This window comes from Rousettus aegyptiacus, unplaced genomic scaffold (assembly GCF_014176215.1).
Source record: "Rousettus aegyptiacus isolate mRouAeg1 unplaced genomic scaffold, mRouAeg1.p scaffold_m13_p_11, whole genome shotgun sequence".
NCBI lineage: Eukaryota > Metazoa > Chordata > Mammalia > Chiroptera > Pteropodidae > Rousettus > Rousettus aegyptiacus.
Window position 1 is genome coordinate 16,211,169 of NW_023416286.1, and position 13,724 is coordinate 16,224,892.

The 13,724-nt window shown below is 32.7% G+C and overlaps 1 protein-coding gene and 1 pseudogene across 3 annotated transcripts in view; one reads left to right on the plus strand and one right to left on the minus strand.

The window, feature by feature from the left end:
* Nucleotides 1-13,724, minus strand: part of VPS36 (vacuolar protein sorting 36 homolog) — a 30,386-nt gene that overhangs the window by 14,438 nt on the left and 2,224 nt on the right. For 2 of the 3 annotated variants that reach the window (XM_036228521.1, XM_016131377.2), the window contains exons 2-6: nt 9,291-9,359; nt 7,839-7,909; nt 4,949-5,063; nt 3,792-3,881; nt 2,970-3,056 (exon numbers count right to left, since the gene is read on the minus strand). In XM_036228521.1, coding sequence (XP_036084414.1) covers nt 2,970-3,056; nt 3,792-3,881; nt 4,949-5,063; nt 7,839-7,909; nt 9,291-9,359 — 432 coding nt within the window. Of the gene's footprint in view, nt 1-2,969; nt 3,057-3,791; nt 3,882-4,948; nt 5,064-7,838; nt 7,910-9,290; nt 9,360-11,176; nt 11,519-13,724 lie in introns of those variants that run through there. The other variant, XM_016131378.2, reaches the window with a different exon arrangement.
* On the plus strand, nt 5,163-5,281 carry LOC118609510 (annotated as a pseudogene).

Sequence of the window (13,724 nt, forward strand, 5' to 3'; positions counted from 1 at the left end):
ATTGACTATATATATTGTCTAACCAATGTACTGTATACTTGAAACTAATTTAAAATAGAAAGAAAAAGAAGAAAGAAAGAAAGAAAGAGAGAGAGAGAGAGAGAGGAAGGAAAGAAGGAAAGAAGGAAGACTTGGGGGAAAAAAAAATATCAGAATGACTAACACATTCTAGTAAACACACAGACACATTCCAGTAAAGTTACTGGGATTAAAAAAAAAGAAATTCTTTGAGTATCTAGAAAAAACAGCAAGTCACTTTTAAGAGGAGGAAAAAATAAAAGATTTTCATCACTCTGGCAGCCACACTTCAGCCAGATAAAAAAAAAAAAACTGAAAGAAACAGGGAAGGGAAGTGTGAGCCAAGGATTTTAAATCCAGCAAAACTGATTTTCACATATAAGGAATACAAACATGGCAGACAGAACTCAGGGAACATTGTACCAATGAACAATTTCTGAAAAACCTACTATAGGATGAGCTTCAGACAATCAAAATGAATAGAGTGGGATCAACATCAAGACAACGTATTACACATGTAGTTGCTTGTAAAACTGAAACTAAATAAGCTAGAGAGGAAATAGTATATGTAGTGGCTGCATGCTCAGACAGTATAGATACAACATATCTATTTTTAAAATGTGGGAAGAATGGGGAGAACCCCCCCCCCAAAAAATCTTTTAAAATGTTTTAGTAATTATTTGGTAGTGTAATCCTGAATTTGAATAGAAAGTATTAATATGACCTCATAAGGCAACTTTTTTCAAAAAAAATCCTAGCTCTTCCCACTAAAAAGGCCTAGAAATAAAGATCAATCCAAAGATCAATCCAATAGAGATGTGTATTCCTAACAGGCTGACTGTGGTTTTGAAACACCATTTCTCTCTAAAAGAAAGCAGAACTTTTCATGCATGGTTGATTCCAGCTCTGGGGCAGGAAATATACAAGAAAGTCCTGGAACTTTTGCCACACCAGATTGTAAGGAAGCTAACAAAGACTACCAGGTCACAACAAAGCACTCAGGAGCTGATCTGAATATGCTCTCACTGACCAAAGACAGGACAATTGATGCTATACAGAATAACCCAACTGACTGAAACTTACCAACTATGTTAATATTTATGAATTCATAATAATATGTTAAAAAAACCAATTAGTCATCTTCGGAGGATAAGGAACCAATTTATTATCCTGAAGATAAAGGAAAAGGCACTTGCACTGCTTTCCCTACGTGAATGGTATCACTGAGCAGCCAAACAGGAGGTGAAGGGAAGCAACTCTTTAAAAAGTATTCTAACTAATAAATAAAAAATCATAGAACATCACCATCTGCAACAACCAATGAACCAACAGATCTGTGACTGAACATTAACAGCTACTAAAATCATAAAAAGAGATACGATGTGCCTCCTGATGAAAGAACACAGACCTCTAGTCTTACTAAAGGATCAAACACGAGTTTCATCAAGCTTCAGGGTCTAGGTGCCAATTCGCAAGAAATATATAGGTCTGAGGAACAACTGCAACTTTACCATAAATATGTAATCAGCAAAAACTGGACCACGGGCCCTTAAGACAAATGCCCTTAGTTCCTCAACAATAATCTATATTTTCAATTAGCGGGCCCAGAATAGATATTATATGGTTAATGTTACATGTCAACTTGACTGAATCATGGGATGCTCAGGTATTTGATCAACTATTATTCTGAGTGTATCTGTGAGGGTGCTGCCACATGCGGTTAGAGTTTGAATCATTAGGCTGAGTAAAGCAGATTGCCCTCCCCCATGGGTAGGCCTCAGCCAGTACACTGAGGGTAAGAAGGAACAAAACGTTGGAGGTAAGGAGAATTTGCTCCTTCTCTGCCCAGCTGCTGAGCTGAGACATCGGTTTTCTCCTGCCCCTGGACTAGGACTTATCACCATCAGCTCTCCTGGTTCTCAGGCCTTTGGACTCAGATTAGGATTTATATCATCAGCTTTCCTGGGTAACCAGCTTGCAGGTGGTAAACTATGGGACTTCTCAGTCCTCATAATCACATTAGCCGATTTCTTATAATAAACTTCATTGTGTACACAGATAGATATTTATATGTACAGAGATGTATAGATATCAATATATCTGTATCTTGATATCTATATGTCTCCTATTGCTTCTATTTCTCTGGAGAACCTTGACTAATATAGGTATTCAATAACTATTTGCAATTTAGACCTTGAAGTTCTCTGAACAGCATTAATCAATGGAAGTTTACTTACAAACTATTTACTTACAAACTATTATAAAAACTAAAGAATTATTTCACAGACTCATTTTATAAAAATCCAAAACCACTTTTATATAAACATAAATCCAATGATATGTTTAGATGTTTTGACTAATTTAGAATCTAACACAGAACTGATTTTCTTAACTAGCATTATCTTCCTTTCACTTGAATCTCCTCATATGTGGTGAAGTTTCAGAAATGTAATGTACATGCTCGGGTTGGTGTCCTAGTTGATAGGCTGGCTGTTTTGAGCCATTCTTACTGTCTCTGTGTCTGGTCCCTGAGTAGTCATCAACATAAAATTGTAGTGTATGACCAGGGTTCAGGACCACAGAATAGCAGTTTTCCCTCAATTAAGTTAACCAAAATTCTAAATTATATAGAGGACTTTGAATTGATTAGGCATATCCTCCAATAAATTCCATCTAGATTTTAAAATTTACGCATAACGATCATTGTATTTTCTAACATCACAGAAAACAAATTGGCACTTCTTTTTCATTCTTTTTTGGAAGAAATTTTGAAACACATTTTGACTGAATTATGCCAACCTGAGGTAGACCTGTTAAATGGAATAAGATATTGTATAGCATCAGGCAAACTAAACATATTCCAATATACGGAATGGAATTAGTCACAGCTATATTCAAAAAAATAAACACAAATGGCTGAAAAAGACAGCTGACCAGAACTTGTGTGTTACCTCAGAAATGTTTTTGTCGGTTTCTTTTCTTTTTTCTTCCAGTTTCCTTTCAATACCTACAATTCCTACAGCCCTTATTCTTCCTGGCTGAAAAACAAAAGTAGAAAATAAAACACACAAAATAGGAAGGACACAATCTTTTGTAACCCACCACATGGTGTTTTCAGTGGTGGGAAAGGACCCACAAAGAACCAAAGAAAAACAGCACGTAATTACATCTAGTTTCCTTTCAAAATATTTGTCAGTTCCTTGCCATATATAATAACGATCTTCAAATCATTATAAGGAAGCACTGAACATATAGTAAATAGCACATTTTACTCTTCATTTCAGATAATAAATTAAGTTTCCTAACCAATTTTGTTCTTAGGCAACCTTTTACATATGTATCAGATATATATTAAGAACTCCAATGTGCAAAAAATTGTAGTAAAAATTTTGGTACTTGACAGTTATTATACAAACTACTTTTACACATTTGAGTATCTGTCCACAGTTGGTAGTTAATTTAGACTGGCCTGGAAAATGTCAGCCAGGGGTATTGTGTATTCTCTCAGATGCCACACTAATTATGAAGAACAAAATTAAGTGAGTAGAATCTAATTTGTACCACCCCTAGAATTATTCTAGTAAGTAGTCATCTATTTTCACTAAGTGCCTATTGTCTACAGAGCACTAAATTAGGTTCTTTAAAAATAAATTTTGAATCAAATATCACTATTTTATTTCTGCAAAGTTCTGTAATCACAGAAATCTTTTTCCGTAATGAAGATGCAAGCACAGAGCTGAAAACACTGGATTAAGAAATAGTTTAAAAACTACCTGGGGTCCTTTGTTTGTTTGTAATGACCGGGAAACTGGAATATTCTCCCATCTTCTCTGTGTCATTTCCTCTGATAAACGCCTATAAAACTGTTATACATATAGATACACTTGAAATGAGTCAGTCAGGTTGTGGCATCCTCATATAAATCATTACTTGACATTTCTCTAGTTGAAAAATCTGTTCAGTCATTTGCAACAAGTCTAGAACTCTCAGAGACATCAAAGAAAATCAAAGGAAGTTCTTTTCTTGGATCGACTTCAGAAAGAACAAAGAAAAAAAAGAAGGAACTGACCTTCTACATAAAGTGAGCTATTCTCAACAAAGAGATGAGTGACATGAAATAAATAGACTTACTTTAAACAATCCTGCCTATGTGGATTGTTTTCAATCTATAGTGAAACTGACACCATGCCAAGAAAAATATACAACCATTATCCATGAAAAAGCAGAGAATAATTTGTCTAGTTAAAATATGTAATCAGAAATTAGGCCCAAATCATACCTCTGCTCACATAAATCAACTATATTTTTCAGCTACAGTAAGATGGACTTTAGCTAGTGACTTATATTTGTTTAGTACCTACTGTGTGAAGAGCACTGGAGGAGGTACTAGAGAAAAAAGAACACAACTAATTTATGACATCAAGGGGGTAATAAACACACACTTATAAATGTCTAAAGACTATACAGCAACATATTAATCAGAACATATAAACTATCACACTATGGAAGAAGTACTTCAGTGATTAGATTTGTATGGAGTTAATAAAGATACAATATCTGATTTAAGGCTGGTGAGCTTTCAGATACTGATGTAATTTAACATGTCACATTATACTCTGTCCCTTTACCCACATTACAGTAATAGACCACTGAAAACTTTACTCGTGGCCTAACGGCATGACTTAGCATATTTCCAGTCTCTGTTCTTTCCTTGTGACCACACCCTCCAGCTTCCTGTTCCCACTGAAACCTAAACTTCATATTCTCCACTGATAAGGCATAAGACACCAAACATTTTATTGTAAAAATACTGTGCACCCTGGTATGTTGCTTTCATCATATTAACAATAGAGAAACAATATTGCATTCCATTATGTTAACAAACAACAGCAAAAATTTCTGGTCCAATTTTATTCATATAGAAACTTACCTCAATCTGGCCATGTTCTTTGAAGGAGAGTTTGATGTAGGCGTTCTTACTACCCTGAAATGGACCGAGCTCTTTGTTAGCAGGAGCTGGGTGGAGATGAACCACGATTTTGGCACTAAATAAAAAGCAAATGTAATGTATTAAATTGCCTTTTACAAGTAATTCTATTACCATAACTTTTGCTATAATTTAGGTCATTTTTTAAATTCATGTAGTCTACAACCATGCCACCCTGAAACTGCCCAATCTCGTCTGATCTTGGAAGCTAAGCAGGGTTGGGCCTGGTTAGTACTTGAATGGGAGACCACCTTGGAATACTAGGTGCTATAGGTGGTTAAAAAAATAAATAAGTAAGTAAATAAATAAATTAATTAATTAATTAAATTCATGTAGAAACAAAGAATATCCTGAAAGGAATCCTTTTAAAGTCTGTATTAATTCAGCCTTAATAAACCATTCAAAAATATCTCTACTTAAAACTTACAAACTATAAACAAAAAAGTTCACATTACTAGGTCTATAGATTATACAAAAATGTGTTTTTAGGAAATAAGTTCAAAATAAATCTGCAAAATCTGGGGTGGTTTATGATTTTGGTTTATGATTAGGGTTTTCCATTTAGAGTCATCTCCCAAGGTCACCAGGGGCCCTATAATTTCTGCCAAAGCATACTACCTTACTCATTTGAAAGCAAAATGTGAAAACTTATCTATGTAAAACTGGCCAGCTGACCCTTTATTAAAACTCCATCCAAAACTAACATTCTACAGAGTCATTTGTGGAAAAGGCCACTAAATCAACAGCATGATCTAGAAAGATATTTAATAGCAAAAACAATTTTCAAAATGCTGCTGCTCTAAGAACACAAATTACCATAATCTTTCTGACTACCATCATCTTCTATGTTATTAAAAATACCACTGTATTTGTTCAGTTTTATAAGGTCTTTTTTTCCTCTTTTTTTCCCCAACCTGCTCAATAAACAATCTTCTATAAAGATTTGCAAAACCAAAAAACTTAGATACCTAGCCTAAAGCTTTTTTCTTTATGATCTCATTATAGATTCACCTATTATTCGATTTTACTTCATTTAGGCTTATATGGTTGCCTAAATATCACTGTAAAATTGAAACATCATGTGTGGGGTCTCCAATTTAACATATGTTCAGTGAACTGGGGACAGATGTGTAAGGACTCTTCCATCTATTCTTTTATGGTGAACATCTTTTAAGTGAGGTGAGCAAACAAACTGTGCAAGCAGAATCACAGGACTATTTGAAACAAACTGCTAGATACAGCAACAAAAAAACTATAACAATTAGGATAGGGTGACCTAGCAAAAGCAGTATACAATCTTTAAAACTTAAAAACCTGAGCCCTGCTATCAGATTTTGTCAAAGGAAACCAAATGAAAAGCTAAAAGATTATGATACAAGATGAAGTTTAAAAATCCTAGTCAGCATAAAAGATCCATGCCAATTTTTTCACATATTCATTTCTTAGGTCCTTAAATACCATGTATTATAAAGTTTAATATCCACCAAATGAAAGAAGCATCTTGGGTTCAGAGATAGTAAAAGGAGAAAACATACATACATCTTTGAATCATTGAGATATAGTAATTGTTTAGAGCCAAGGGAGGAGTTGAAAACTAAAAAGACTATTTCAGAAAAGTTAACCTGGCACATTGTTGATTTCTTTCTCACTAGAGATGTTGAAAAATAATATATTAATGTGAAGGTAACTATTTTAAATATTTTTGTTATAGAGTTTAGATTTCCTTGAAACACAGCGGAGGAAAATTCAAATGATCGCCGAGTACCCTTAAAGTTTTAATTCATAGAGCTTAACAAGTAATATAAATATTGATCAAATCATTATATTGTACACCAGAAACTAATATAATGTTTTATGTCAATTATACCCCAATTAAAACAAAATTAAAAAAAAAAAAGAATGTAATAGGGTAGAGAAAAGTGACAAGGGGCATAATATAGAGATAGACCCTACTCTGAAATTACACACCTTACTAATCCTTTCGAAGTATTGGTTAGTTTCTTTTATGTCAAATAAGTGGCCTTTTATGCTAGCTACATTATAATTAAGGCATGCATTGCACTTCCAGTGACATTCAACAGTTATTTAACATCTGTTGAAGTACTAGCTACACTAAAGCTAAAGAGCAGCCCATGTGGAAAAAAGTCCTTATCAGCAATATTTGATCATAAGTTGCCCTCAATTACAAGTACTTAAAACATAAATCCAAAATTTTTGATATACTTGAATAAATAGAAACATTTTAACCTATGGCTTTAAACCAGGGTGATCACATCTCCTTGTTTGCCTGGGACAGTCTCATTTTATGCCTGCCCTGGTCTAATTATGAATAGTGCTCCCATTACTTATAAATGTCTCAATCTGGACAATAATTATTATGACACTCCAACACCAACATCTGAAAAGTTAAAAATGAGAAACTTAATGATCAACTAGAAATAGGAGCAATGTCGGTTCCTTATCTCAGATGGGTCATTTCTGATTTTAAGTACTGAATGAAAAGATACATAGACATTTAAAAGCAAATGTCTATGGAAATATATATAATGACAACTGGCCCACACTTATTTATTATAACCTAAGGATATTATAGCAAATCTTAGTACTTGATTCATGCTCCAAGAATGACTTCCACATATCAAGTTTAAAGTATGACAATACCTTCTTATGGGAACTCCCAAGTAAAAGCTGTTATTTATAAAGCCCCAAAATACAATCATTAGATTCATTTCTACATACGCAGTATGGCATAGCAATAACTCAACTAAATTGACGATAATATCTTGAATGGAAATGTTTTTTGTGAATAAAGGCTATAATACACAAATCTTACCTTTTCCCAATTCCAGCTGCCTGTTCTTCGATGAACACAATCTGGGAAAGAGGAATGGCCATGCAGCATTCCTAGGAGGAAACAAAGAGAAAGCACGGTTCATACAACTAGTTAAGAGATGCTGGTTTTATAGCATTTAAAAGAGTGCCAAGTACCTTTAAGGTACTTAATAAAAAATATAAAAATAATGTTATGTTATTTCTTAAATAAATCTAAATTAAAATTGAAAGAAAAACAATATTGTGGTGGCATTTTACCTTGTAGAAGAAAGTAAGAGGTTTAAAAGCAGCTGTAATTACCTTTGTTTTTACAGTAGGTCCATCTTTTAAAAGGCAGTATTTATATAAAACTTTTTACATACAATATATTTACATGAAAAACAAAAAGCAATAAGTAAATCAAAATAACTTTAAGGAATATGTTAAATTTTCTTCTTTATAATTTTCTATACTTCATTCATCCACTCAAAATAAATTTTTAACAGAAAATATTAATGTAGCTTCCCTTTATTAGCACATTTAATTTTTTAAATTATAAATGAATGGCATTTATTAGCTGGTCTAAGGATTTCTAAATCAGCCTCTTTATATGATAATCAAAAAAGTATGCTAATTAATTTATAAACATATGGTTTAAAGGCACATACTCCTCCAAAAAAGATTTCTTTTCAAAAGCATTAGACATTAACAGTTCTAAGGCACGCATTAACAAGGGCAATATCACCATTAAGGAGGCAAAAATTGGTTCTTGAGGAGCAAAAAAAAGTCTTAGATTTTGCAATGGTAGTGGCCTTTCAAAGAGCCTTGGTACAGTGTGTAGTTTATCTGTGGAATTAAAATTACATGGCAGGGGCAGCAATTATAAAAATAATATATGAGATTGTTTATTTTACTGAAATTTATACACATACATTTTCAAGTTAAAGCTCTTTGGAATAAAGAAATCATCTCTGTGCACATAACTTATTCTCTCTTCCTATAAATGAAAAAATAGGGAGGTTTCTCTTCCTTAGAATCTGTTCTTCTCAATAGTCTAGGTAAAAGTATACACTTGCCAACAGTCCTATCATCCTTGTTCTCAACAATCACCAGCAGAATGGGTTGTTTTGAGGATGAATGAGTTTTTTCCTAAGGATCCCTAACAACTGATGGAAGAATTATTCCTGTTAAACACGGACATTCAGGCATAGGGTCTGACTGGTGTTTAAAACACAGGCGTCAACATGATTCTCTATTCAGTAACTCCAGACTTTTCAGGAGCTAAATGAGGGACAACACTCTAACTCTTCTATCTCTATTCCATTCAGAGAAATTATATGGGACATGCTCTGCTGACACTGTAAAAATGAAAATTTGCTTCATCTACTTGTTGAATTTTTTATAGTTCTGCCAGAAAAGAAAAAGAAAAACTTCAATGATTTAAAACCTAAAACAAGTATAAAAAAACTCTTACGTGATTTTTCTGATCTCTCCAAATTAAGCGATGTGTACTAAGAAGGAGGGTCCCAGCATCAAATTTTATCTAGAAAGACAAGATAATCACAAAATATTAATAATATATCACTCAGTGTGGTCCAGTTTTTCCTCCTCACAAATGTCGTAATAATAAGTTAATCATAAATTGACACTTTAGAATTAGGCTTATCACAAATTAAAGAGGAGAAATTTTGTACACTTAATAAGCTATATGAATGTGTATATATGTATGCATGTATACACATATTATAGAGAGAGAGAGCGCCTTGCTTAAGTTAGGAAAAAATTGCAAACGACCTATATGTGTAATAATACAGGGGTGGTTAAATCAAGTATGATATATTCATACTATGGATTCCATACAGAGGTTAAAAAGAACAATGAGGTAGAGCTGCTTAGACTATCACGTCACTCTAAGACATAAAGTTAGTGGGGGAAAAAATCTACTTACAGTATATTATACACGATGATAGGCAGGTAGATAGACAGAAAGACAGATAGATCAACAGAATTTCCATATTCCCCAAACTACATGTGAGATATATGTGTGTGTGTGTAAGTAGTAGAAAAAGGTCTAAATAGACTCGATGGTCTGTTAACAATGATTATTTAAGAAAAAGTGTGAGGAAACAGGAAGAAGAGAAGCAAAGGGCCCTTTTTCAAATCTTTACTACTGCTTGAATTTTTTTAACAATGCGACTGAAATCGTGTGTAACACTCACACGTCTAATTTTTTTAAAATAATTTTTAAATAGTAATAAAATTCAGAAATATACATAAACATAAAAAATAAGTGTGAATAGAGATTTAACCAATGGCACTGGGACAACTGGGTTGCCCAGTAGGAAAAACAAACATTAAGTTAGATTTACACCAACTTAATATTTTGCACCAAACAATATATTGCACCAAAATAAATTCTAGATGGATCAAATGAATTAAAATAAAAATTATAAAAGCATTAGAAAAGATCATGACATAATTTTTTAAATAATTTGAGAGAAGGTCTTTCTAAGAGAAATAGTAAACCCATTAGCATTAGAGGAAATGATTGACAAATTCAACTCCACATACACACATGCGCACAAATTCTTCATGGCAAGGGCAAAGACAGACTGCGAAAATAACTAACATCAGAGACAAAGGGCTAATTTCCATAATATATAAAGTACGCTTAAAAACCAATAATAAAATAGCCTAGAATTCATTAGAGAAATAGGTAAAGACTATTAACGGGAAGTTCACAGGAAAGGATCTACAAATGGCTCTTTATCTTAATGATACCCTATTAATGATAAGAAAAAGGCAAACTAAGGGACCATTAAGATATCCCTTTCATCCATGAGACTAGTAGAAGCCCAAAAGTTTGATAAAACAGTGCTAGGGATATAAGCATTTGCACACACTGCTAAAGGGCCAGCTTCTATGGAGGGCAGTACATTAATACCTATCAAAAATACAAATACACAAATCCTTTGATCCAGTAATTGCACTTCTAGAAATTTATTCCATGGATAAATTCACACCTGAGCACAATGATACACTACTATGTAATCCACTGCTGTTTGCTAAAAGCAAAAGCAGCAATTTAAAAGTCCATCAAAAGGGAAGAGTACATCCACACCAAGGACTACTCTGTCCTTAAAAAGAAGGTACTTACTGTATTTGATAAAATCTAAAGAGCCACTGACTGTCAGATGTATCCTGATTCCAGAGTTGTTAAAATGTGGGGGAGAATATGCATTTAAAATTGATGAAATATGGTAAATTCTCCACATTAAAAGAAAAAAGCAAGAGTCAAACTCTATGCATAGTATATTATAAATTTATACTTTAAAAAGAAAAAAAATTTTATACAAATACCTATATTTGGCACATACAAATCTCTATGCATACACAGCTCTAGAATGATGCACTCGCCTCTGATGGGGATCTGGGTGACAAAGAGACAGGGTAGGAAGGAGATTTTTAATTTTATGCTTTTTGCAGGTTTTGAATTATTATCATGGGATTGTGTCACCTATTGAAAATATAAATGTAAAAATGATTTTTAAAACTATAATACAATCACAAAAAATGCCAGCTAGGTCTTTAGAACTAATACTTTAATCCTCATAATTTGTTATTATGCACTGAAAATTATGTAAATAGCAAATTTTAGAGTTGGAACCCAAGAAATTAATAAATCAAACCACTTAATTTCTGTTAAAAGCAAGAAATATATTGGAAGTTTCTACTAACTCTAATTACTAAAAAGTAGAAATTGCCTTAAGGTAAGACATGCTTATATCCTTTTGAGGAATAATTCATTATTTCAAAAGTTATATGGTTGGTCCCATTTATAAGGCTGCTTTACAACATAAACTCGAAGAAAGCATTTTAGTGAGAGTCTAATTTGCTAAAAATAATAATCCTTTTGAGTTTAAAATAACGTGGTTAAAATATGTCAAGTAAATAACCAACCAATTAGAACATTATCATGGTTCTAATTGTTTTTAAGTAAAAATAACTATAAATGTATGTAGTAGATACTTAATGTTATAAGATACTCTCATTAATGTAGAAAAGGTTTCAAAATTGTATACATAGGATGATTATACATGCACACAGAATATGCCAAAAGTAATTATTTATTGGTAATAGGATCACTGATTATTCCAACTTTCTTTTGCTTCATATTAAACAACTTTATTATTTGTCTAACAAAAAAAGATAAAGAAATTTGTTATAGGCATATATAACTCCATTTAACTCTAAAATGTATGTTAATTATTTTTGTTAAACATGCGGAAACACTCTTTTGTTAAAAAGTCTTTGTGTGCTAAAAAACGAACACTTTTGACAAGAGTAAGGTATGACTATATTATAAATATTTTAATATTAGTAAGTATTAATATGGTCAATAAGCTTTAATGGTAAGAGACCTACTGAACCATCTAATTTAAATACCCTGTGACACATTATTCAATACCTCAAAGGAAAGACTTTACAAATTCCACGTTTTCCTCTGAATCAGAAGTAAAACATACATATACCTGGCACTTAATTCAGTTTGGCTTCAAATGTTTTAGTTACTCTTGTGTATGTAAAACCTAATAATGGAGTTTAAGATATTTTTTAAAATCTTTCTTTTGCTAATGAGTAAAATTCCCCTTTTCCAACACCAAATATCTTATTAATTTAAGAGTACATGATGCTAAGTAGAGTAAAAGAATTCCGATTAAGAAACTACACTTTATCTTACTGAAATCAACACATAAGGATGTGAATTTAAGTTGAAACCAGAGTACATCCTCTTGAGATGTCAACTGACAATGAAACACAAAATGTTGCTGCTGTAAGAGAAGAAATTGTGTAACAGTTCCCTTCGGGGATTCCAAGGGATTATGAGCTAAACCTGATAGACAAGTTTAGGCTAGTTTGCTTCACCACTCAGAGCTAGAATAATTTTAACTACTTAAAAGTTAACCTAATTTGGCATTCAATGAATAAGCTCTAACCCTATTTTGTTTGTTAACATTTTTTTCTGTTATAAAATACACTGTTGAAAATCTGGAAAATATTTTAGTCTAAAAAAATAAAACATGCATGTGTATATGTGGATACATGTGTGCATGTGTATAATCTTGAAATAAAATGAGATCATGATATTTATAGTTTTTGAAATTGCTTTTTTCACTTAGCAGCCTATTGTTAGCAATTCCTCATGCTGATGAGGGCATGTCATATTAAATAACCAATCCCTATAGAGGATATTTGGAATGCTTCTAATTTTTCCCTATACATAATAATAATAACATATACAATAATGCTAAGGTCAGCATCCTCATTCATTATATGTTTATGCATCTCTACTTCTCAAGGGTAAATTCCTAAAAGTGAAATAGCTACATGAAAGAAGTATTTTCTAAATTTTCTAGTATATGCTGTCAACTTGCCACTTTATATGCTGCCTATCTTCTTACATGAATTTGAACAAATGACCTGTCTACATCACTTATGAAAATAACACATGATCCAGTCATAACAGCCCTTGAAAACTATGCGTCTATAAACAAGTAGACACAGATTTATTCACAAGAGACAGTTGGCCTGTGGGAAGAGCAGTTCATTCTAGCTCCACCAATTACTGATGTGTGACCTGAGACAGGTCACAATTTTCTCAACTTTCAGCTGAAGGTCTCAGTGTCATTTCTGGGGAGATTAACTGTATTAAATATAATACAGTCTGGCACTGGAGACTGCTGTATTTTTGAAGCATGGCATCATAGTGAACAAAAGCAGAGACTTTGGGAGTTTGATCAATAGAGGTTTAACTCCTGTCTCTGCTGATAACTGTGGACCTTAGGCAAGTCACTTTCTGAAAGTTATTTTTCTCATTCAAGAAAACACCTCATACACCCACAAAGAG